Source organism: Amblyraja radiata, chromosome 7, assembly GCF_010909765.2.
Source record: "Amblyraja radiata isolate CabotCenter1 chromosome 7, sAmbRad1.1.pri, whole genome shotgun sequence".
Lineage (NCBI taxonomy): Eukaryota > Metazoa > Chordata > Chondrichthyes > Rajiformes > Rajidae > Amblyraja > Amblyraja radiata.
The window spans coordinates 27,421,740-27,448,026 of record NC_045962.1 but is presented as its reverse complement, the minus strand read 5'-3'; the positions used below and the strand labels follow the sequence as shown (position 1 = coordinate 27,448,026).

Sequence of the window (26,287 nt, the reverse complement as noted above, 5' to 3'; positions counted from 1 at the left end):
TCTATTTGCTCCATGTTCTAGTCCCATTCCAGAGACATGTGAAACGTGTTGTGTAAAGTCTCCTTTTCTTTACAAGGTACTTGCTATTAGTCAAATCACTGTTACTTACAATTTAATTGTTTTTTTAAATTCTCTTTAAAACCATCAAATGTAGAATATTCAAATATATTGGGTGTGAATTGATTACTTGAATTTTCTATTTTATACCAGGTTCCTTCTCAAAAAATTCTCAGAGCTGGAAAGATTTTACGAAATGCAATACTATCGCAAGCTCCTCACATGATAAGAGATCGGAAGTACCACCTGAAAACCTACAAGTGAGTATGGTGTAGTCGAATTGTGATGCATATTTTGGTAATTCTTTAAAATATTGCTTTCCTTTTGTAGAAATCATTATACTTGAAGTTGGTAATGAGTACTACCAACAGAAAGAATTGAATAAAAACAAAGTCAATGTAGGAGAACAAAGGAACAACAATGGTTCCAACTCTCTTCAGTTTCCCATCTTGTGGTTGCAGGGACCATCTGAGCTCTAATTGGTACTTTAGGGAGGGAAGGGATCTCTGGGATTGGTACAATTTGGGCCTACTTGCCATCTTGACTACAAGCTAATGAATGCCTTCCAAACTGGGTAAAATGAAATAATAATTGAATGACATTAAAGTATGATGAAATGAATCATTTTCTTTGAGAACTGTGTTCTCTGAAATTCACTTTCAATGTCTTTTATGCAATCTTAAAGATCTCTTATCTTTCTAGAAAAATGAGCTCCAGTCTGAACAATCTTTGCACGGAAGTATAACCCAACAGTCCAAATATAATAGACCTGTTTTGCACCTTCTCCACTACATCTATAACCGTTTTATAGTTTGTCGATCGTGTTTGGCCATGTTTTTGAGCCAAGTTACCACATAAATGCAACATGATTTTAATTTGCAATTCTCTCCTTACAGATATTAACCTGAATTGTTTTATATTTTAATGGCAACTGTAGCTTGTTTGAGTAAGTTGTATATCTGGTCCTAAATTTATCTCAATATCCTTTTAATGTTACTCTGTTCTTGTCATCCAGTCTTTCCTACCGTCGTTTTATACAGTGACCTCCATAATGTTTGGGACAAAGACCCATCATTTAATTATTTGCCTCTGTACTCCACAATTTGAGATTTGGAATAGAAAAAAAATCACACGTGGTTAAAGTGCACATTGTCAGATTTTATTAAAGGGTATTTTTATACATTTTGGTTTCACCATGTAAATATTACAGCTGTGTTTATACATAGTCCCCCCATTTCAGGGCACCATAATGTTTGGGACACACTGAGTGTCGCCGCCCCCCTCCCCCCCCCCCCAGCCCCCCAACGCCCAAACCCTCCCCACCCTCCTCACCAGCACCTGCACCCCCGCCCAAACCCCCCGCCCCGCCCCGCCTCGCCACCATCAAACACACACACACACACACACACACACACACACACACACATATGGGACTGAACTGGATGGAACATGCTGTCATCACAGGTGTTCCACGGCACTTGTCACTTTGCTTGTAACAGCACTACTTGTTATGTGGTATATTTATGGGGTATGTGTTATATGTGGGTATTGTTTTATGTGGGTTATGTGGTATCTATGGGGTACATATTTATTATGTGTTATATGTGGGGATTGTTTTATGTGGGTTATGTGTAAGTGGGGAACCATGCACAACTGGACAGGCACTTAAGCATTTCACTACTGGTTATACCTGTATAATTGAGTATGTGACCAATAAACTTAAACTTGAAACTTGAAACATGGCTTCACAGATGTTTGTAATTGCTCAGGTGTGTTTAAATGCCTCCTTAATGCAGGTATAAGAGAGCTCTCAGCACCTAGTCTTTCTTCCAGTCTTTCCATCACCTTTGGAAACTTTTATTGCTGTTTATCAACATGTGGACCAAAGTTGTGCCAATTAAAGTCAAATAAGCCATTATGAGACTGAGAAACAAGAATAAAACTGTTAGAGACATCAGCCAACCTTTAGGCTTACCAAAATCAACTGTTTGGAACATCATTAAGAAGAAAGAGAGCACTGGTGAGCTTACTATCCCCACAGGGACTGGCAGGCCGAGGAAGACCTCCACAGCTGATGACAGAATAATTCTCTCCATAATAAAGAAAAATCCCCAAACACCTGTCCGACAGATCAGAAACACTCTTCAGGAGTCAGGTGTGAATTTGTCAATGCCAACTGTCCGCAGAAGACTTCATGAACAGAAATACAGAGGCTACACTGCAAGATACAAAGCACTGGTTAGCCACAAAAATATGATGGCCCAGTTATAGTTTGCCAAGAAGTACTTAAAAGAGCAGCCATAGTTTTGGAAAAAGGTCTCGTGGACAGATGAGATGAAGATTAACTTATATCAGAGTGATGGCAAGAGCAAAGTATGGGGGAGAGAAGGAACTGCCCAAGATCCAAAGCATACCACCTCATCTATGAAACACGGTGGTGGGGGTGTTATGGCCTGGGCATGTATGGCTGCTGAAGGTTCTGGCTCACTTTTCTTCATTGATGATACAACTGCTGATGGTAGGAGCATAATGATTTCTGAAGTGTATAGACACATCCTATCTGCTCAAGTTCAAACAAATACCTCAAAACTCATTGGCCGGCAGTTCATTCTACAGCAAGACAATGATCCCAAACATACTGCTAAAGTAACAAAGAAGTTTTTCCAAGCTAAAAAACTGTCAATTCTTGAGTGGCCAAGTCAATCACCCAATCTGAACCCAATTGAGCATGCTTTTAATATGCTGAAGAGAAAACTGAAGGGTACTAGCCCCCAAAACAAGCATAAGCTAAATATGACTGCAATACAGGCCTGGCAGAGCATCACCAGAGAAGACACCCAGCAACTGGTGATATCCATGAATTGCAAACATCAAGCAGTCATTGCATGCAAAGGCTATGCAACAAAATACTAAACTTAACTACTTTCAATTACATGACATTGTTGTGTCCCAAACATTATGGTGCCCTGAAATGGGGGGGGGGGGGGGGGGGGGGGGGGCTATGTATAAACACTGCTGTAAATTTTACATGGTTAAACCAAAATGTATAAAAATACCCTTTATTAAAATCTGACAATGTGCACTTTAACCACATGTGATTTTTTTTTCTATTACAAATCTCAAATTGTGGAGTACAGAGGCAAATAAATAAATGATGGGTCTTTGTCCCAAACATTATGGAGGGCACTGTGTGTCCTTGTGTGGCTTTCATGGTTGCAAATTGTTTTGTATCTCTCCTGCACTGATTCCTTCCACAATGTAATCCCATTTACTCCATTTTCAGCTCCATCTTCCATCTTGTTCCTTTATCCATCTACTACAGGCTCCATTTCTTTGCTGGAGAATTTGCATGTTATTTGTAAAGACATTTTGAAATTCCTATGTACCTGACCTGAGATTGGAATATTGTCATCACTGGGGATAAATCATTTAGAATGATGTCATGTACATCAATGTGATGCTGAAAGTTTAATGTTTGGTCTAGAAGAGAAAAGGTGGCAGAGGTTACCATAGAAGGTCATGAAACTGAGTTTTAGTAGGAGAGGTAGACAGTGGGTATCAAGAACGGTAAGTTACCTATGTATCTTGCAGATTCTGTTGGCATTGGTCAGCTAGTGAAGACATCTCCCCACTTTCAGAAATTCAAACTGGTTTATCATTATGTATAAAAGAGAGTGTTACATGTACTACTGTGTTCTGGCAGTCTTTATGTCTTGACTTTAACTATGAACCCTGTCCTTCCTACCATTGGTACCATTTTCTTTTGACAGAGGGTTTTGAAAATAACTTCTGACCTAAGTTACAAACTTCATGCCTATTGATACTTCATTTTCATAACAAATTTGGTCTGTGCAATTAGGCTCTGGAGAACTGCAGAACTGGAACCAGATCAGATCATAAGATCATAAGAGATAGTAGAATTAGGCCATTTGGCCCAACAAGTCTACTCCACCATTCAATCATGGCTGATCTAGCTCTCCTAACCCCATTCTCCTGCCCCCCCCCCCTCGTAACCCCTGATACCTGTACTAATCAATAATCTATCACTGCCTTAATTATATCCACTGACTTTGCCTCAACAGCCTTCTGTGGCAAAGAATTCCACAGATTCACCACCCTCTAACTGAAGAAATTTCTCCTCATCTCCTGCTTAAAAAAAGTCCTTAAATTCTGAGGCTATGAGCTCTATCCTAGACTCTCCCACTCATGGAAACATCCACTCTATCCAAGCCTTTCACTATTCTGTATGTTTCAATGAGGTCTCCCCTCATTCTTCTAAACTCCAGTGAATGTAGCGAGTACTCTGTTACTGATAAAAATTTCAATTAGTTTCTGTCTTTCATAGAGCAGGATAAAAAACTGGAAATATAAGAAAACTGGAGAATATAAAAAGAACCAAGAGCAAGGAAATCAAGTGAAAGAAAGAAGAAGCACCAACTTACACTTATTATGATTGAAACTTAACTACACTTATGTCCCATAATCATTTCACTGATTGGGGTATTTTAACATTACGTATTTTTGAAAATAATTACTCTCAAAGTGTTCTTTTCATCCAGACAATGCTGCGTTGGGACAGAGTTAGTAGACTGGATGATACAGCAGACCACTTGTGTCCATTCCCGTACCCAGGCTGTGGGCATGTGGCAGGTCCTTCTTGAGGAAGGTGTCATGAACCATGGTAAAAATATTATCTTTTTTATAATGACTGCATCATTACTTTACCGCTAGTGAATATATACTTACAATAAATCTATAACAGTTCACTTATTTTGCTATCAATAATGGTCTTTTAGGAAGTTTAAACAAGTTTAGATAAGTGATGGTCTTGGCATTATGTCTGGCACAGACATTGTGCATCGTAGGGCCTGTTCTTGTACTGTACCATTCTATGATCTGAAATTAAATGTGGCATGTTGCATACAAAAATGGGATCCTATGTATGTGCATTTAATTACAGTAAACTTTTCAGTAATGATAAAAACAAAATTCTAATTTTGTCTTTTAATATAAGAAGAATTGAAATTATGTAGCAAAATCTGGAAGTTTAGATTTGCTGATAAAATATTGGCCAATAAAAAATGTTCTGATGCTATAGAACACAGCACGAATGCTGGATGTAGGGAATAGAGCATAAAATAGATTTGCAACTTCTCACCAAATTTTAGGATTTCCCATTGACTCTGTTCTGTATAACTGTTCCAAATGATCCTAAATCTGCTCTTGTATTTCATTGATGAATGTGAGCTTACTGCCCCAGAGTGCCGTGGATACTCAGTTTATTCAGGAATGTGTTTGGAATATAAATTGTCATAGGATGTGTAGGAGGAATGTGGGCACGTTTTCCATGTTGGGAACTTATCGCTGAATGTGGGAAGTGAAGATGATGATGTTTATTTACTTCACATTGATGGAGCTACAGGGACTGGTGATGCTCGAATCTTGCATAGAACGCAAAATGCTGGAGTAACTCAATGGGTCAGTCAGCATCTTTGGAGGAGTTTTTAGGTCAGAACCCTTCTTCAGATTCTTTCTCAGTTGATAGAGCAGAGTTCAGTCAGGGAGCAGCCTCGATATGCTTCTGAAGGTACACAAATCTGAGGTCTTTCTCCTAAATCTTCAATTTTATTAAGTCCGCACGGTGGGTACGATTAGATGCACTCCAAAATAATCATTGGCAATTGCGACCTGTAGTTTCTTCAGCTATTATCTTGAAATGGACAAAACTACACTGTAGTTCTTATAATGAAAGAAAAATGGGAATATATTTAAAGAATGGCATTAAAAAAGCCAGGGAGGGTCATGGATGAGATTGGATTAGTAATGTTACAGTCTGGTCATTATAGAACAGTTAAAGAGCAAATGTTAAACTAAATTACCAAGATGGTAGAGTGAATATCTGAAGATATTGATGCTCTATATTGTTTTATAAGTCAACCTGCCTATCATTGCACTGAAACCAACAGACGTTAGATTTAAATTTGTAAATTAATGCTCTCCTAGCAGACCAAGAGCACAATTTTCAGGACAAGTACCTGTTCTATCGTTTCCTCGATGATGAAAAAGAGGATGCCCATGCACCGACAGATGAAGAGAAGAAAGAGTGTGAGGAGGAGCTGCAGGAAACAATGCTTCTACTTTCTCAAATTGGGCCAGATGCCCACATGAGAATGATTTTACAAAAACAGTGAGTAAGAAAACTTATGGCAACTTGAATCATGTAGGTTAGGAATTAAAGTAAAAAGATGTAAGTTTTATTAAGTTTGGTCAATTTAATCTATCTTGGTCAGTGCATTGTATAATGTTTGAAGACAATGGTGGAGTTATAGCATTCCAAATAATAAATCAATCCAACATGACATCCACAAAAGACCCTTGTGGGGGACAACTGTAATTGTTTTGTTCAGCTTCTCAATTTAGACATCCAAATAGTCACCTTAGTTTCTTCTTTAGGTTTCCATCTTTAATCCAATTATTTTTACAATCAGAAATATATATTCACACACTTTAAATAATTCAGAAAAAAATAGATATTTAAAATATTACTGTAACCAGCAGTAAATCATGTAACAAGGTACATATTGATCTGCTTTTATGTTTTAATGCTATTTAAGATTGGTGAAATAACAAAAGTCATTCTTCAGATGGTTTTTCAGTTTTGAGTGGTTAAGAACAGGAGGGAAATATTTCCACTGAGAATTAAGAATAGTTATTAACTAATTTAATTTTGGAAACATTTACACTTATATTTTTATTGTTTATGTGTAATTCACAGGCCAAACCAGAGGACGGTTGATGATTTAGAGATCATATATGAAGAATTATTACACATTAAAGCCTTATTGCAATTTTCTACCGCAGTAAGCTTCCTTTCTTTGATTTCATATTCTGAGCTTAAATCTAACCATTTTAATTGCAGTGTAACTATTACATGATTGGAGGTGTACTTTGAATGATTGAAAGGTACAGCATTGAAACAGGCCTCTCGGCACATGGAGTCCATGCTGACCATCATTCACCGTAGTTCTATGTTATCAGACTTTCGCAGCCAGTCTTTATGCACTAGGGACAATTTAACCCACGTGTGTTTGGAATGTTGGAGGAAATCCATGGTGTCAAGGAGAATGTGCAAATTCCACACCGACAGCGCCCAAGGTTAGGATCGAGTCCAGGTCTCTGGTGCCATGGGGCAGCTGCTCTATTGCTGTGCCACTTTGCTACCCTTGCAACTTGCAAATAGCTACTTGCAATTTAATTTTGGTTGGGGTCAGTTTGACCTGTGCTGAGCACCACCATTTCAAATCATGAGCACGTGAGACCAAAATCAATTTGTTAATAGATTCCCAGCAACAATTGTCACTATCCATCTTATTCAGCTTCCATGGCCATGACTGTTGTGCTTCCGTGGCCATGGCAATATGTCACCAATCATATGTGAAAACATGTTAGTCAGTCTTTTTTCTCTTACCTTCATTTGTTGTGAAGGAGAGGTGGCAGCATTCCTGGTTTTACAAGCCCCAATGAACATTTTATGGGGTGCTTCCAGTTATTCAAAGTTTTAAATCTTTGCATTTCAAGGAAGTGTGCAGTTAGTGGAACCTACACCTTCTTCACTAGAACTAATATTTGGATTCCCAACAATCCAGCCATTCTCCATTTTCAGAACCTGTATCTGCAAACAGTGCTATATCCCAGAAATATAACCTACAGTAAATGAGAAAGATCAACAAGAGTGCTGCTGCACATTTTCTTCCAGCCCATTTCCACAGTTGTCTGGATGTTTCAGGTAGTCACCACCTGGCTGATTTCCTATTGGTAACTAATTTTGTTTTAATTGAGAATGCAATTTGACTCCTTTTGAGATTTGGAAGTGATGTATTTTCAGCCTGAACATTTTTCTACTCCATTGCCACCACATCATCTTTCTCACTGCAACTCAAAAATGAAGCTGGAAACATATACAGCTTCAGAGCTCCAGCTTATGTATCCTTGAAGTTTTCATTGACTACTTCTGCTTTCCCTTTCTCTGCAGTACACTTGCAGACTAACCCTTAAATCGTGTTGCATGCTAGCCTATTGAAGTACTCTCCAGTTCCCCTTCCATAGCAATATAATAACTTGCTGGGTGCAAACAAAACCTCAAGGTCTATGTTAAATTTTCAGCAAATACCATCTCCAAGTATTTTTAATCTAGTTTGTATCTATATTTTAACCGTATTTACAATGTCTTGCATTTTAAGTATGATTAAACATATCGACGTTTTACATTATAATAAATCAGGCTAATAAAATTGCCTTTGGAGACAACTTTTTTCTTTGTTTCTTCCAAGGTGAAACGAGAACTTGCTGGTGTTTTGGTCTTTGAATCTCATGCCAAAGCAGGGACAGTTTGTAAGTACGGAATTAATCTAAAGGATTTGAAAAGATTTTAGTTGGAATTGTTAAAATTGAAAGTAAAAACAAAAGTTATTTTACTTGCCTTGACTGAGCTCAAAAAGTAGTAAACCAAAGGGGATGACTAAATTAGGCTCAGAGTTCTTTGAAGTATCAATCCATTTAGCTGAGTTGTGCTGGATCTTATTCACTGCCCACAAATGTTTGGTTTGGGTGCAAATGACTAATTGAGCTGACCCTGGGAAGCATCGACTGAAGCACAGCAGGCCTCTATGGGTGAAATGCTCAGCATCTTTGTTGGAGGAGACGATAGTGGCAATTTACAGTATCCAATTAACCTAATTACAGGGAGAATGTTCAAACACCAGACAGACAGCATTAGTGGTCAAGGTCGAAAATTGTCACATTTTATAAACAAATTTGAAAAATTATATTAATCCAACATGGATTTCTGAAAATTATTAATGCCATATATCGATGTTTAATGCAAAAAAATTGTAGTGGAAACAAATATTTATTTCTGCAATTTTTGATTTGCAAAGATAAAAGCAATATTAACTACTTGGTACAAAAGCTGCACTATATGCTATATTTTCTTCCACTAACTAACGTCAGTAAAAATATAAATTAAGCCTGGTTTAAAATTAACTTTATATCTACAGGTCTTGAATCAGAGACTTTACACTTGCTATTAGTAAAGTAATATACGTTTCTACACACTGTAAAGAGAACAAATGCTCAATTTTATGCATTTCTAATGAAGTTTAAAAACAAACTGCTTCTGCAGTTCAAATATTTAATGAATTTTATGCATTTGAAATTAGATAATTCTTGTTTTCATCCTTGCAGTGTTCAATCAAGGAGAAGAGGGCACTTCATGGTACATTATCCTCAAGGGCTCCGTGAATGTTGTTATCTATGGCAAGGTACAACTTGCAACTCACTATCTTTTGTGGAAGGTTTGAAAGATTCAGACAATTATAATTCCAAGAATACTTAAATAAAAATTAACCATGACTATATAATGAACACATCATTCTCACATCATTAGAAATGAAAATACATGTTCAGACTTGACAATGCCCATCTTGTATACAGTAAGTGTAGTAGCTGTGTTATCTTTTTAAATTTATATTGATCTATATTTAAATGTAACCTGCCTAGTTTATTGTATCATATTTGGCTGGGTATTTATAGAGCCCTTTAATGGATATAAAAAGAAAATATACATAGAATGTGTACCTTAATTATATATTTATTAGATAATGGTTGCAAAGCTTTAATATAAATGACTAACCTTGTCCAATATTACAGGGTGTAGTCTGCACATTGCAGGAAGGGGATGATTTTGGAAAATTAGCACTGGTGAATGATGCTCCGAGAGCAGCTTCCATCGTGCTTCGTGAAGATAACTGTCATTTTCTCAGGGTTGATAAAGAAGATTTCAACAGAATCCTACGAGTAAGTGCTTTTTTGGTTGAAGAATAGTTTACGATCATCAGCATGATTACCAAAACAGCGATATGGGTTGTGAACAGCTGGTCTCCCAGTGCTGATCCCTGAGGCACACTGCTGGATATTAACTACCCAATGCAAAATATCCTGCTTATTCCAACTCTCTCTGATTACTGTCTGTTAACCAAACCTCAGTCTGTATTGCTCCCAGTGCCATATGCTCTAATTTTGTTTTGTCATTGTATCTGATCAGCAACCTTCTGAAAGTTCAAAACAACACATTAACAATTTTGCTCTTTTCTACAGCTAGTTGCAATTGCAAAAAAAAACATAATTTCTCTTTCATAAATCTACGTTGACTCAATGTAAGGACTCTGTTATGATATTCTTAACTTTTAATTCCAGCATTTTCCTCACAACTGGATATCACGTCTATAGTTGCTTGTTTTCTCTTCCCAATTTTCTTACAAAGTAGCATTACATTTATTCAACTACATTCTGCAGGAATCGGTCTGGGATCTGTAGAATTATTGAGGTGACAACCAGTGTATCTACCATTTTCGATCACCACCGCCATCAAAAACAAGATCCAGGTCATCACATCCTGGGGATTGATTGCCTTTGGTCCCATTAATTTATCCAGTGCTCTATTTGCAAAGTTTGCCTTTTAAAAGGATGACAGAACTTTCAAACGCTTACTCCCAGTGGAAAAGTTACCTGTGTAATACATAATTAACCATTGAGTATATTGGACCATTTAGAGCTGACTGCAGTATTCTTCAGCTTTAACTTTGAACACAAGTTAAATTCAGTCCACTGAAATTTTAAATTACAAAATTACATTTATATATTAGTAAAATGCTCGTCCTGTTTCTATCTATGTTTGTTTGTTTGTTTGTTGTCCCATGTGATCCTGGAACTACGCCAAAATGGTACACGGTTGCACAAAAATGTTTGCACCACCTTACGCACCTTTGTCCCATGTTTAAGAAAGAACTGCAGATGCTGGAAAAATTGAAGGTAGACAAAAATGCTGGAGGAACTCAGTGGGTGAGGCAGCATCTATGGAGAGAAGGAATAGACGATGTTTCGTGTCGAGACCCTTCTTCAGACTGATGTTGGGGTGTGGGGCGGGAAAAGGAAAGGAAAAGGCGGAGACAATAGCTGGGAAGGGGAAGGAGAAAGAGGGAGAAAGCAAGGACTATCTGAAATAGGAGGTCAATGTTCATACCGCTGGGGTGTAAACTACCTAAGCGAAATATGAGGTGTTGTTCCTCCAATTTGCGCTGGGCCTCACTCTGGCAATGGAGGAGGCCCAGGACAGAAAGGTCAGATTCGGAATGGGATGGGGAATTGAAGTGCTGAGCCACCGGGAGATCAGGTTGATTAGTGCGAACTGAACGGAAGTGTAGGGCAAAGCGATCGCCAAGCCTGCGCTTGGTCTCGCTGATGTAGAAAAGTTGACACCTGGAACAGTGGATGCAGTAGATGAGGTTGGAGGAGGTGCAGATGAACCTCTGCCTCACCTGGAAAGACTGCTTGGGTCCTTGGATGGAGTCGAGGGGGGAGGTAAAGCGACAAGTGTAGCATTTCCTGCGCTTGCAAGGGAAAGTACCTGGTGAGGAGGTGGTTTGGCTGGGAAGGGACGAATTGACCAGGGAGTTACGGAGTGAATGGTCTCTGCGGAAAACAGAAAGGGGAGGAGATGGGAAAATGTGGCCAGTGGTAGGATCCCGTTAGAGGTGGCGAAAATGTCGGAGGATTATATGTTGTATGTGATGGCTGGTAGGGTGGAAGGTGAGGACAAGGGGGACTCTGTCATTGTTACGAGTGGGAGGATGGGGAGTAAGAGCAGAGCTGCGGGATATAGAGGAGACCCTGGTGAGAGCCTCATCTATAATAGAAGTGGGGAACCGCGATTCCCTAAAGAATGAGGACATCTCCGATGCCCTGGTCTGGAACACCTCATCCTGGGTGCAGATGCGGAGTAGACGGAGGAATTGGGAATGGGGGATAGAGTCCTTACAGGAAGCAGGGTGGGAAGAAGTGTAGTCCAGTTATGGGAGTCAGTGGGTTTGTAGTAGATGTCGTTCAGTAGTCTGTTGTCTGCGATGGAGATGGTGAGATCTAGAAATGGTAGGGAGATGCCGGAAATGGTCCAGGTGAATTTGAGTGCCGGATGGAAATTAGTGATGAGATGGATGAAGTCAGTGAGTTCTGCATGGGTGCAGGAGGTAGCACCAATGCAGTCGTCAATGTAGTGGAGGTAGAGTTCGGGGATATGGCCACAGTACGCCTTGAACAGGGATTGTTTGACGTACCCCACAAAGAGGCAGGCATAGCTGGGGCCCATACGCGTGCCCATAGCTACGCCTTGGATTTGGAGGAAATGGGAGGAATCAAAGGAAAAGTTGTTGAGTGTAAGGACCAGCTCTGCTAGGCGGAGGAGAGTATTAGTAGAAGGAGATTGGTTGGTTCTGTGGTCGAGGAAGAAACGGAGGGCTTTGAGACCCTCCTGGTGGGGGATAGAGGTGTAGAGTGACTGGACATCCATAGTGAAGATGAGGGAATGGGAGCCTGGAAAATGGCAGTCAGCAGTCAGGGTGAGTGAGCTGGCAACTGGCTGCATTCTTCCAAACTCAGACGGTGATCCTGAGCGCAGTGAGGGGGAAGTTGTTGCTTCAGGTGTCAGTGGGTTTGCGGATTGCCTGGATTCCAATGCTGTGACTCGAGGGGCTGTTATTTGGGAGATTCGGCAGTTTCTGAAAACAAACATGTGTCCCAGGACCAGAATCGAGTCAGCTGGAAAATGGTGGACGGATCTGCCAGGTCTTATCAGGTTACTCAATACTATCCTTGGTAGTAAAGGGAGTGGTCTTCCCTAGTCTAAGCATCAGTTCGGGGACTTTTTGAAGCTCCTGAGAGAGAGAGGAGCCCCGCTCCCGCAATGAGTGCGAGGAAAATACCCTAGTGTTTTCAACATGAAGATCACAGTTGCTAGCCTAAATATAAATGGCGGAACGGGGGACTTTCGTAGATTTCATAGTCTATCAGTCTTCAGAGAGGACTATGCAATGAGTTTTCTGCAAGAGACGCATACTGTTGGCAGTGATTAACCCACCTGGCTACTGGAGTGGGAGGGGGAGGGTCTACATGAGCCACCTCAGCACTAATTTGAGTGGGGTGGCTTTCCTGTTGGCCTCGACTTTCCAGCCAGAGATCCTGAAGATGCCGGAAGTTGAGCCAGGCTATTTGCTCCATCTGGCCGTGAGCCTGAATGGCATGCTGTTACATTTCATTAGCGTGTACGCTCCTGGTAATTCCGGTATTTACCCCTTAGTCCGTTCAGTGAAAACACCGATTAGAATACTTTAAACCTCATTTATTTCACCCAGGTGGCCTTGCTTCTGTCCTGCTCTGGGAAGCTCTCCCAGCACAATCATGGAGAAACAAGTGCTCAAACAAAGGAATTAGCATATATATATACTTGATACAGTGGGAGGTAACTTACAGTGGGAGGTAATCTTCTAGACCAATCACTACAATATCACATGGTTATATAGGTGGGGACAATCTTTCCACCCAATTACAATCATACGCAGTGTAATACATCCTAACCAATCACTAAAGCATCGAACATCACATGTTTTACAAGAATGATGATGTCACAGTAAGAAAAATGAAATCTGACTTCAATCAGCCCCCGATCTTCAAAAACAGAATACTTAACCCTTTAATCCTAGAGTATCCCCAGTTCTGCATATTCTCATTCCAACCTTTTATCATTTTATGATAACGTCCCATGTTCCTACTTATTTCTATCCTTCTCAGTCGTTCAAACTCTTCCTGAACCCTATCAACGTACTGAGTCTTTCTTCACCACATACTTCATCCTGTTCTACCAATAACATTCTCGGAGCACCGATGCCTTCCAGTGCTGTCTGCATTCTTCCCAATACACATTTTACAACTGCTAATCCTACAAAAATACAAATAATCACAATAGCTAGGTACATAGCCATGTTGATTAGCCAGTCTGACCAACTTCCGAAGCCCCAATTACCCCAGTCACTTGCTTCCTTCATGTTATCCAACTGTTCTCTTATTAGCACCGCCATTCAATGTAATCATGCCTGATCATCCACAATTAGTACCCCGTTCCTGCGTGTCCAAACCCTTAACAATCCTATATGTTTCAATAATAAATTCCCTCGCATCCTTCTGAACTCCATAGTATACAACCCAGCTCTCCAAAACTGCACACAATACTCCAGGTGTGGTCCCACTAGGGCCTTATACAACTGCAGAACGACTTCTAAACTCAAATCCTCTCGCAATGAAGGCCAACATGCCATTAGCTTTCTTTACTGCCTGCTGTACCTGCATGCTTACTTTCAGTGACTGATGTACAATTACCCCCAGGTCCCGTTCCACCTCCCTTTTCCTAATCTGACACCATTCAGATAATAATCTACCTTCCTGTTCTTGCCACCAAAGTGAATAACCTCACATTTATCTACATTATACTGTATCTGCCATGCATCTGCCTATTCACCCAATCTATCCAAGTCCACCTGCATTCTCATAGCATCCTCTTCACAGTTCACACTGCCACCTAGCTCTGTGTCGTCTGCAAATCTGCTAATGCTACTTGTAATCCCTTCATTTAAATAGGCACTAGGACTTTTACTCCCTCCTTTTGACATGCAGAATCAAATTTACAAGGAGCATGGTAACATGGCAATTGTGATTCTCCTTCCTTGCTATCACCATCACATTGCAGTGCATCTCCTTCACATAGGTGATAGATTACATCGGCATACTCTGTTTTTTGCAGACCCGATGGCTATCTATGTCCCAAGATAGGCGAACAACAACGGGATGTTCATCGTGATTTATCCTGGGATTATCCTGGGATAAAGAAGTTAGTGTTTTAGGTCTCAGGAACCATACAGATAATCTTACAGTGGTGAAAGTGAACCCACGTGTGCCTCCCCTCCACCTTGGCAGTGGTAGGGGTTGAGCTGCTTGCGGATGATGGCTCCTCTGGCACAGATCCAGAGAGGATCAGTGCTTCAGTTCGGTCCTGTAGATAGAGAGGTGTTTGAACTCCTTGATAATAATAATAATAAATTTTATATTTAATGGGCGCCTTTCATACAAAATCTCAAGGACACCTTACATAGTAATCGGAATAAAAACATATAATCGGAGTAAAACAAGTAATTAAAGACATCACAATGACACAAATTAAAAACAGAATTCAATCCAAAAACAGAAAATCAAAAACACAGTGTGAAGAGAGAGCAGCGGCAACCAATTCGTGCCAGCGTCCACTCTCCCTTCACGGCAGCCGTCTTGGACACAGACCTACAAGACTACAGTTAGACAAAAAAAAAATCATCCCCCCACAGTGGATAGCACTGTGGGGGAAGGCACAATGACCAGTCCCCACCCCTTGTTCACCCCAAAGTCAGGCCTATTGAGGCCACCGCAGTTGCCTCTACGGAGGCCCGATGTCCCTGGCCGTTCTCACCGGGTGATCTTGCCCCGGCGTCGGGAGAGTCCTCTCGGCGGCTGGGCCACTTGGAACGGCCGCTTCTTGGTTGGAGCCCGCGGCTGCCGAAGCCGACAAGGCCGCGCCGGTTTGGCGCTCCCAGGCTCCCGATGAAAAAGTCGGCGCCCACTCTCCTCACTGCAGCCTTGCCGCCTCTACGCACGCCGTCTCTCCGCACGCCGCCTCTCCGCTCCGCAAACCCGCAGCCCGGAGATGTTGCTCACGGCGGTCCAGCTCGCCAGAGCTCCAGCGCGGCGACCCAGGCAAGGCATCGCCCGCTCCGCTCCGCTCCAGCGCTCCAGCGCTCCAATACAGTGCCGCCACGCAGGCCGAGGTGCTGGGTGGTTCCCGCCAAGAAACGGCGCTCCAAGCCCGCTGGTAGGCCACGAGGACGGGTCGACGGGCAGCCCGGAAAAAAGGCTGCCACACCGACCAGGTAGGGACCTATAAATAAAGTAACACCTACCCCCCCACATTAAAAGACCATATCCCCTACAAACAAAAAAACAGGACTCACTAAAAACTAGAAAAAAAACGAATTTAAGACGGACGGCTGCTGCTAGCAGCCGTTCACCAAGATGGCTCCTCCTCCTTTGATGACCCCTTATCATTGGAGGAGTTGACTGGTGCCTTGCACCAGCTCAGGAGAGGCATGTCCCCAGGGCTGGATGGGCTAACGGTAGTTTGTTAGAGCATTCTGGGATGTCCTGGGAGGTGACTACATGAAGGTCCTGGAGGAGAGCCTGGCGACCAGGGAGATGCCCCTCTCGAGGCGTAGGGCAGTTGTTGTCCTGCTGCCCAAGAAGGGCGAACTCCGCCTGTTGAAGAACTGCCGCCTGGTCTCTCTCCTCTGTACAGAATGTAAAGTTTTTGCACGGGGGGAGGTGATGGGGGAGGTGATCGCCCCCCATGTGGAGACGATTAATTGCCTTGGTAAATTCCAGAATTTTCCTTGTGCTCCGTAATTGGCTCTGGGGGGTGCCTGTCTCCAGGGTGAGCGCCAACGCCGCGCCCCCCGCATGTTAGGGGACGGGTCCCACTTGGTCTAGTGTCTATATAAAAATTTGTCTCTGACGGAAAAGGATGCTGAGTGACGAGTAGCATCGCATGTTAAAAATATTCAAAGGCTCAAATTGATCACAAATTATTCATTTGAAAAGCGTGGTTTAATTTTTAACATTTTTGTTTACTTTTCCTTCTTCCCTTGCTCTCCTTACCCCTGCCTTTACCATAACCTTCACACATGTTAGGATGTTGAGGCCAACACAGTCAGACTTAAAGAACATGGAAAAGATGTATTGGTTTTGGAGAAGATCCCAATGGGTAGCAGTACTTCCAGCCAGGGATGTGCACAGACACAACACAAGTAGGTTTACCTTTGTGTCACATCCTATGTTCTTGAAGACTAATGTGGTCATTGATATGGCTCAATTGTTTCGAGAATCAGTAGGATGAAGGTTTCAACATTGCAGATTCAATGGAAGGGAGTGGAAATGGTATAGTGTTAGTAGTGTAACTGCTGCATAGAAACGTCAATTTTCTTATCAATTTACCACAAAGTATTCACTGCAGAGCTTAAATTATAAATGATTATTGTCTTCCTGAGTGAAAAGCATAGTATATTATAGCAGAGGATTAAGAAATCCATTAAAGGGGATTAAAATATTGTGTTGAATTTACCACCATGTTCGTTTTGCCTAAACCAGAATTTTCCAATCAATATTTTGAATTTGCCACTGCTTTTGAAGTCATGATGCGCTAACTAGGTTTACTGAACTAACAAATTCAATTTGGATAATTACTTTCCAAGTTAACATTAGATTTTAATGTATTAATTATCTTCATAATCCATTGTGTCATTTTAAGGTGATAATATTTAGGAAATGTGTTGTAAGGTAAACTACGTGTTCTGCTATTAACCAAATTGCCTTTTCATTCCCCCAGATACACTGTGAAGGCAGGCACTCCTGAAAAAATATTAGAACACTTTCTGGAAACTATACGCTTGGATTTGCCTGCCAATGAAACAACAGGTTTAGTCGTTAACAAATTAATCTTTCAGTTAACAAGTTACTGTGTTTCTATATCATCTTAATCAAAGATCTGGTCAGGATTAGCTGGAGTAACTCAGCGGGACAGGCAGCATCAGACTGAAGAAAGGTCTTGACCCGAAATGTCACCCATTCCTTCTCTCCAGAGATGCTGCCTGTCCTGCTGAGTTATTCCAGCTTTTTGTGTCTATCTTCGGTTTAAGCCAGCATCTGCAGTTAGACAATAGACAATAGGTGCAGGAATATGCCATTTGACTCCTCAAGCCAGCACCGCCATTTAATATGATCATGCTGATCATCCACAATCAGTACTCCGTTCCTGCCTTCTCACCGTATCCCCTGACTCCGCTATCTTTAAGACCTCTATCTAACTCTCTCTTGAAAGCATCCAGAGAATTGGCCTCCACTGCCTTCTGAGGCAGAGAATTCCAAAGATTCACAACTCTCTGGGTGAAAAAGTTTTTCTTCATCTCCGTTCTAAATGGCCTACCCCTTATTCTTAAACTGTGGCCCCTGGTTCTGGACTCCCCCAACATCGGGAACATGCTTCCAGCCTCTAACGAGTCCAATCCCTTAATAATCTTGTATGTTTCATAAGAATCCCTCTCATCCTTCTAAATTCCAAAGTATACAAGCCCAGCTGCTCCATTCTATCAACATATGACAGTCCCGCATGAACCTCGTGAACCTACGCTGCACTCCCTCAATAGCAAGAAAGTCCTTCCTCAAATCTGGAGACCAAAACTGCACACAATACTCCAGGTGTGGTCTCACTGGGGCCCTGTACAACTGCAGAAGGAACTCTTTGCTCCTTTACTCAATTCCTCTTGTTATGAAGGTCAACATGCCATTAGCTTTCTTCACAGCCTGCTGTACCTGCATGCTTACTTTCAGTTCCTTCTTACACGTCAGGATTTCTGATTTATGTCCATTTTATGTTCATAATTACAGAAGTTTCATTTAGGTAATGGATTCCTTTTGTCCAACTGATGTGTTTCATATACCTCAATTACTTTGTAAACTTTGTATGTTAGCATCGAGGTTTAGATATTTTTGTTTAGTTTAGTTTAAAGATACAGCGCAGAAACGGGCCCTTCGGCCATCAAGTCTGCGCCGATCAACAATTCCCACGCACTAACTCTATCCTACACACAATAGGGACAATTTACAATTTTACCAAGCCAATTAGTCTACAAACCTGTACATCTTTGGAGTGTGCAAGGAAACTGGATCACCTGGAGAAAACCCATGCAGGTCACAGGGTGAACATACAAACTCCATACAGACAGCAGTCGCAGTCAGGATTGAATCCGGGTTTCTGCCGCTGTAAGGCAACAACTCTACCGCTGCACTACTGTGACAATCTGTTGAAAGTATTTTTATTTCCAAAACAAAAGAGCAGCACTAGGATTTGGCCACATAACCTGGATGTTCTGTCATACAAACATAGAAAATAGGAGCAGGAAAAGACCATTTGACCCTTTAAGATTGTTCCTGCACTCAATATGATCACAGTTGATCATCCACATTCCAGCGTATTCCAGCTTTTTCCCATGTTGAGCCCAAATAACTATATCTGACTCCTCAAATACACTCAATGATTTGAGTTCAATTGCTTTCTATGCTGGAGGTTCACCAATCTCTCTCCATCTCAGTCTCAAATGACTTGCCTTCTATCTGTAGATTGTGACAAGTAGCTCTGAACTCATTGGAAGTCTGGAACATCCTGTATCTAATCTGTCCTGTCCTGTTCTGTTTCCTGAGATCACCTCTCAGTTTTCTGAAGCAGCAGCTTTATTAGCTGTACCACCCTGTGGCCATATCTGGCCCGCTGGGCATGCTCACATTGTTTTGTTATTAGTTCTGTGTGTGGGTATAACAGGCCGAGCTACTTGTGCAAACATCTGCCAACATGCGTTTCCTGTGAACTCCCCCCTCTCTCGTCGAGCAGAAGGTACAAAAGCTTGAAAGCACATACCACCAGATCCAGGAACAGCTTCTTCCCTGGTGTTATCAAACTACTGAATGAACCTCGTAAATTAAGGATGTAGTTAAGAGCAAAAAATGAACCAATGTAAATTTCCATAACTTTACAAATTAAAGTTTTAAATGTTGCTTTTTATGTCATTCTGTACATAAATTAAGTTCACTAAAATTGTTTTAACATAATAGAACCAGATATATTAACTTTTCAACATAAATTAGTTTAAATTATAAAAATTGTGAGATGTAAAGTCTAACTCCCTCCTCCAGTAGTTTGGTACACACTCGCAGGGCAAGTTCTTCGCTATCAATAAGTAAATCAAATTATTTTTTTGGGAGAAAAATCACTATACATTCTGTCGGGAATTGCCGTTTTGGCCCTTTTGTCATTGGAACAAATTAGTTAGAAATTTCCGTTTAAAAAAACTCTATGACCAATTTATTTCCAGTTTACAATTGGATGGCGACTGGTAACAGAACAGTATAACACAGGAACAGGCCCTTCAGCCCAAAATGTCTGTGCCGAACATGATGCCAAGATAATCTAATCTCCTCTGCCTACATGTAATCCATATCCCACCATTCCCTGCATTTCCATGTGCCTATTGAAAAGCCCTTTCGCGCCACTATCACATGATAACAGGCCTGTTAAGCTGCAGCATGTAAGAATTTCATTGTTCCATCGTTGGTACACAAGACAATTAAACTCTCTTGACTCTTGCCTCCAACACCACCCCTGGGGCACTCTGTGCAAGGAAAAAAACATTGCTCCGCACAATCAGGTTATTAAATAACATATGAAAAATGTAGACAGAGTGTTCTGTATTTATATATTTTAGATATATACTCAAATACTTCCCAGAAGTCTGCCAAATTACGAGAGAATGGAAAGGAAGAGAGTATTTCCCACGGCAAAGGTAGTAACCAGGGACATTTAGGGGTTTGAAGTGAATCGTCTATGTTTTCAACTTGATGGTGGTCTGGGCCTTGAGCAGCTGCCTGATCAGGTGATGAAAGCAGCAACATTTAACACCTCTTAAAATATCCCTGGAAGACCACCTCGCAACCTGCTTGGCCATAGACTAAGCATTGGATTGTAGGCAAGGCTGAGTAGCTCAAAGCCAAATTGGAAGCGATGGTCTGAATAGCTTCCAACCAAACTGTAGATTCACAACGTAAAACACAAGCTCCTTTAGTAATTCAGTGGATTGGGCAGCATCTGTGGAGGGATGTGGGCAGATTATGTTTTTGGTTGGCACCGTTCTTCAGTCTGAACAAGGTCGGTCTGAATTAGGGTCACAACTCGAGGTATCCTCTGTCCATTTCCCTTTACAGATGCTGCCTGACCTATTGAGTTCTTCCAGCACTTTGTGTTTTATTCAAGTTGTTCCTGTGTCTCAGTAAACATTCCTCAACCTTTTTTGCATTCTTGAACAAAAGTGTATTGTGCCCAGAACATGCACAAGAGTTGGGTCTTCCCCGTACTGAGGGGTTGGCCTAGATTATACTTGAGTCTCTGGAGTAGCATCGTCTGTTTCAAGAGACAGGAGAGGTTCTCACTCGGGGTAAAGACTCTATTTTCTTCTTGATTGAAATGACTTGATTGATAGATACAGCATGAAAATAGGCCCTTCAGCCCACCGAGCCCATGCCTACCATTGATCATCCATTCACTCTAGTTCTATGTTATCCCACTTTCACATCCACTCCCTACACATTAGGGGACATTTTTACCAATGCCAATTAACCCACAAACCCAAACGTCTTTGAGTTTGATTAGTTAAATGGTGTCAAGGGTTAGGGGAAGAAGGCAGGAGAATGGGGTTGAGTGGGAAAAATAATACAGCATATTTGATGGGCAGAACGACGTAATTCTCTCATAAACCAATGAATGCAAGTCTGATTGATCCATTCTCTCCATCATCAGTCAGTGAGCATCTAAATCCTAATTCCCATGTTCTGTGCCGGGGTCAAGGATGCTGATAGGTTTCTCTATCCAGAATCATATCAAGTTTGCTCACTTGATAGAATCTCTGCTGTTAGAGCACATTTATTAATGGAAATGTCTCAGTTTTCAACTTTGACAGAAAATGTGGAAAATATAAAAATTTGTCAAACTTTTTTATTCCACTTAAAAATCTAAACTTATGAAGAAATATTTCAAGACGTTTCAAACAAGAATGTTTTATAAAATTAGTAATAAAATATAAACAGATCAGAAATACTGAGGCAGGTGAGGACTGGAAGTTGCATGGATGGTGATGAAAGAGAGTTCAGTAGAGAGAATAGGCAGGAGCATGGAAGGGAGCAAGGAAGGACTGTTGGATTGAATTGCATTTATTTTAGTATGAGAGGTCTGACTGGGAAGGTGGGTGAACTCGGGGTGTGGATAGGTACATGTGACTGGGATGTTGTAGTGGTTACAGAAACGTGGCTAAGAGAGGGACAGGACTGACAACGTAATGTTCCAGGGTGCAGGTGGTACAGGAAAGATAGAGGTGAGGGTAAAAGGAGGAAAGGGTGTCACTTTATTGATTAAGGGAAATGTCACACCAGTAGCCAAGATGACATTACTGATGGTTCGTTGAGTGAGGCTGCATGGGTGGAATTGAGAAATAAAAAGGGGATGATCACCTTACTGAGTGTACACAGGCCCCCAAATAGTCAACGGGAATTAGAAGAACAAATATGCCAGGAGACTGCAGGCTGCTGCAAAACTAATAATGTCATAGTAAGGGATTTTAACTGTTACAATATAAACTGGAACGATCAGGAATTGGTCAAATAGGTGCAGGAAAGCTTTCTCAGGCAATATGTAAAGCCCTAAACAGGGGAGAGAGTAAAGCTTGATCTACACTAAGGAAATTGGGAAGGCCAGGTAACAGAAGTGTCCGTGGATGAGCCTTTTGGGACTGGCGACGACTGTTCTATTAACATTAAAATAGTTATGGATAAAGACAGGGTGGACCCACAAGTTAAAATTCTGAATTGGGGCAAGGCCAACTTTGATGGTATTAGACAGGAATTTGCTAAAGTTGATTGGAGTAGGCTATTTGCAGGCAAAGTAACTTCCGGAAAGTGGGACTCTTTTAAAAGTGTGATGACAGGAACGCAAGGTATGTGCGTTCCTGTTAGAGTGAATGGCAAGGCATGTTGGAATAAGGAAACTTGGATGGTGGGAGAAATTGAGGCTCTGGTCAGGAAAAAGAAAGAAACATGGGACAGGTATTGGCATCTGGGATCAAGTGTATCCCTGGAGGATTTTATGGTACTTAAAAAGGAAATGAGGAAGGCAAAAATGGGGCAGGAGATGGCTCTGGCAGATAAGGTTAGAGAAAATCCAAAGAGATTTTTTAAAGTACATTAAGGGAAAGAAGGTAACTAGAGAGAGAATATAGCCCCTAAGGAACCAATCCAATCATCTCTGTGTGGAGCCTCTGGTGATGCTCCGTGTATTTCTCCTGTTTTTTACCGTGGAAAAAGAGATGGGGCAGTTAATGGAGATGTCTTGAGGACAGTCCATATTATAGTCGAAGTGCTGAATGTCCTAAAGCTTATGAAGGTATTTAACTCTCCCAGGCCTGATCAGATATATCCGAGGACACTGTCAGAATGTGATTGATCTAGTTTTCCATTGGCAAGGTATCATGAGGATGTCTGAATGTCAAGGTATCATGCAGAGCATGTCTGAATTTTACAGGTTGCCTGTTCTTACGCCCAATCATTGGGTGCAAATGAATTTTCTCTAATCCAGTATTTCTGCAGCAATTTTTAAAAAACCCCAACCTTTTACTGTATTTCATACATTTTTACATTTTCAGGGTGAATATGATATTTTCCAGCTTAACTACAAATTATTCTATATTTTTGTTCAAATGTAGAAATGATACAATTCTTGTTTACAGTTATTTTAACAGATCCATTCATTGATGACTTTGTTCTGATGAACTGCACTTTTATGCAACACAGCCAGCTTTTCTCAACTCTCATGGCTCAATATCCTTTTTTTGTTTGTAATAAATGTATACAGTTCTTCAGGTACTGCTACATGGATTATAATACGAATTGTTCCAGTTAGAGTACTTTTGGAGAACTATATATATATATATATATATATGATAAACATGGTTATTACTCAAATGCCTGATTGAGACATTAAATCTGCAAAACAGAATGAGAATTACAGGTGAGCACTGTACACAAAATATCTGTATGAGTTTTTGATTCTGACAATTATATGCGAGCTCTCGGCATAAATGTAGTGCCAAAAATAGGTTGGAACTAGTATTAACCTATTCCACAATGGAACAATGTAGATCTCCAGTCTAAGGTAGTCACAAAATGCTGGAGTAACTCAGCGGGTAAGGCAGTGTCTCTGGAGAGAAGGAATGGGCGACGTTTCGGATTGAGACCCTTCTTCAGACTGATCTCCAGTCTCTTGAGCTTGTATTCTAACTTGAGATCAGAAATGAGCTTTTGTTCCACAGAACTGGTTAAAGCTTGGGAACAGTTAAATATATATCTGATAGGGCATTGCAATTTGATGTCTTGCCCGGCAATCAAAAACGAATCTTTGATGCTGTACCGATATAGAGCATTATCTTTGAATAGGATTACCTATTCATCCATGTACTCTCATTACCCTATGTCATGGCTGTTATTTTTATTTTGGACAGAAAAGTAATTATATAATTCTGTTTCTAATATCCAGAATTCAATTCTTTGAAAAGCCTTTGGAGTTATGGCAATGATAGTTCACAAAGGAATATTAGATACATTGTGAATTGGAGACAGAAGCAATTAACGAGGGAAACGTTTAGTTTTACAGACATTTTGTTATAAGTTTCCTTAACATATGTGTACCTACCATTCAGATGCATCGCAGGGCACAGAGCAGGAGAAAATGGACTATGCTCTCAATAACAAGAGACGTGTCATCCGTCTTGTCCTGCACTGGACAAATGTATATGCAGAATTATTACAAGAAGAAGAAACTGCTGTAGCATTTCTAGAAGTGAGTGATGCAGCCAAAATACAGTGTTTATCATAGCGTTCAATTGCTGAAATGGATATATAATATTTTCTGATAACATTTATTCACATTATTCAGGATGGCACGGTGGCACAGCTGATAGAGCTGCTGCCTCGCAGTGCCAGAGACCCTGGTTCAATCCTCACCTCAGGTGCTATTTGTGTGGAGGTGATCAATGGTTCACATGGACTTGGTAGGCCGAAGGGCCTGTTCCAAGCTGTATCTTTAAAGTAAACAAAACACATTAGGAATTTCAAATTGTTTTTCCATTATTTTGGTAAATTGTAAATTGTTTAGGACATATTTCCTATATTTATATTTGTAAAGTAAGTTGCATTCACTGAGTTCACTGGGTCATTTTCAACTTATTGCTAAATTGTCCCCTTCATTAATGGCTTATTACTTAAAGGACCAGATTAATGTCAATAAAAGACTCTATATGAAATAATGTTTGAGTCTATTACCAGCCTTGTATTTAAAGTGACTACTCTTGATGTGTGCTAGTGTCAAATCTATATGAACATCAAGTAATAGTTTTTGTTAAATAAGTAATGTGTGCTATGGATAAGAGTGGACCATTGGATATAGTGCACTTTTTTCTCTCCAGAAGGCAGTTCATGACATGCTGCAAATGTTATAGTGGAAAGTAGTAGCTCAGGTGCACCTTAGTGTTGATAGAAGATTGGCAAGCTAATAGGAAATGAAGAGCATGCATAAGTGGGTCCTATTTCTTTGCTTGGCAAGATATAATGTGTAGTGCATCACAGGGTTCTGTAATGGGACTTTAACATTTTAAAAGTTATAAAAGTGCATTAGATGAAGGGACTGAAGATATGGTTACTAAATTTGCTGATGACACAACGATAAGTAAAGGAGTTAGTTATGAAGATATAAGAATGTTACAAAAGGATATAGATAAGTGAAATAAGTGAGCGCGTGGAGTATAGTCTGGGAAATTGTCCGTTTTGGCAGGAAAAATAAAAAAGAATATGTCTAAAATATTAACACGGTCTAAAGCCAAGGTGAAACAGACACACACCGCGATGAACAGGAAGGTTGGCACTGTCAAAAGATGGCTAAAGCACAGTGTACGGTAAGTCCTTTAAAAGAGGGGGGTGAAGGAATGGAGACAACTTTTAAGAAGCCAGAGATACACGGCTGTGAAGCTCGGCGGACATTTAACATTACCGGTCGGTTATCCTTGGTTCTGAAAACTACTGTTTACCTTTTTTTTCCCCAATGAGCCAATGAAATTCACCGGTCAGCACCGGCTACAACCTACGAGAACACCCGAGAACCTTTGACCTCCTGGCGACCCACCTACGGCTCTAGAATTCTCGCTACTCTCCATGGCGTCTTCATTCTAGTCGCCGATAATTTTTCAACATGTTGAAAAATTCACGGCGCCCATGAGGCTGCGACTAGTTCCCAGAATGTGTAAACTCCTCACGACCATGAAGGCGAGTCCCCGGCAACCATCTGCGACCATGTGGCGACTGCATAGTCTCCTGCAGTCGCCTAAAGTGGGACAGGCCCATAAATATCCTAGTACACGATTCGCAAAAGATTAGTATGCAGGTAAAACAAGCAGTTAGGTATCCCCTTTTCAACATAATCTGCAATCAACATTTTCAGCATAATCGAGGATGAGTCTCGTCCCAGTCACTCCCTCTTCTTCCCTCTCCCATCATGGAAGTGGTGCAGGTATGAAAACGCACACCTCTAGATTATATTAGATACAATACTATTAAGATATGG

The 26,287-nt window shown here is 40.9% G+C and overlaps 1 protein-coding gene across 5 annotated transcripts in view; it reads left to right on the top strand.

Annotated features, from left to right (window-relative positions):
- Positions 1 to 26,287, top strand: part of rapgef4 (Rap guanine nucleotide exchange factor 4) — a 205,784-nt gene that overhangs the window by 135,498 nt on the left and 43,999 nt on the right. For 4 of the 5 annotated variants that reach the window (XM_033023947.1, XM_033023946.1, XM_033023942.1 and 1 more), the window contains 11 exons: positions 211 to 317; positions 4,617 to 4,738; positions 6,061 to 6,244; positions 6,833 to 6,917; positions 8,388 to 8,448; positions 9,301 to 9,377; positions 9,766 to 9,912; positions 16,714 to 16,829; positions 17,408 to 17,496; positions 23,403 to 23,493; positions 24,361 to 24,511. In XM_033023947.1, coding sequence (XP_032879838.1) covers positions 211 to 317; positions 4,617 to 4,738; positions 6,061 to 6,244; positions 6,833 to 6,917; positions 8,388 to 8,448; positions 9,301 to 9,377; positions 9,766 to 9,912; positions 16,714 to 16,829; positions 17,408 to 17,496; positions 23,403 to 23,493; positions 24,361 to 24,511 — 1,230 coding nt within the window. The remainder of the gene's footprint in view (positions 1 to 210; positions 318 to 4,616; positions 4,739 to 6,060; positions 6,245 to 6,832; positions 6,918 to 8,387; positions 8,449 to 9,300; positions 9,378 to 9,765; positions 9,913 to 16,713; positions 16,830 to 17,407; positions 17,497 to 23,402; positions 23,494 to 24,360; positions 24,512 to 26,287) is intronic. The other variant, XM_033023945.1, reaches the window with a different exon arrangement.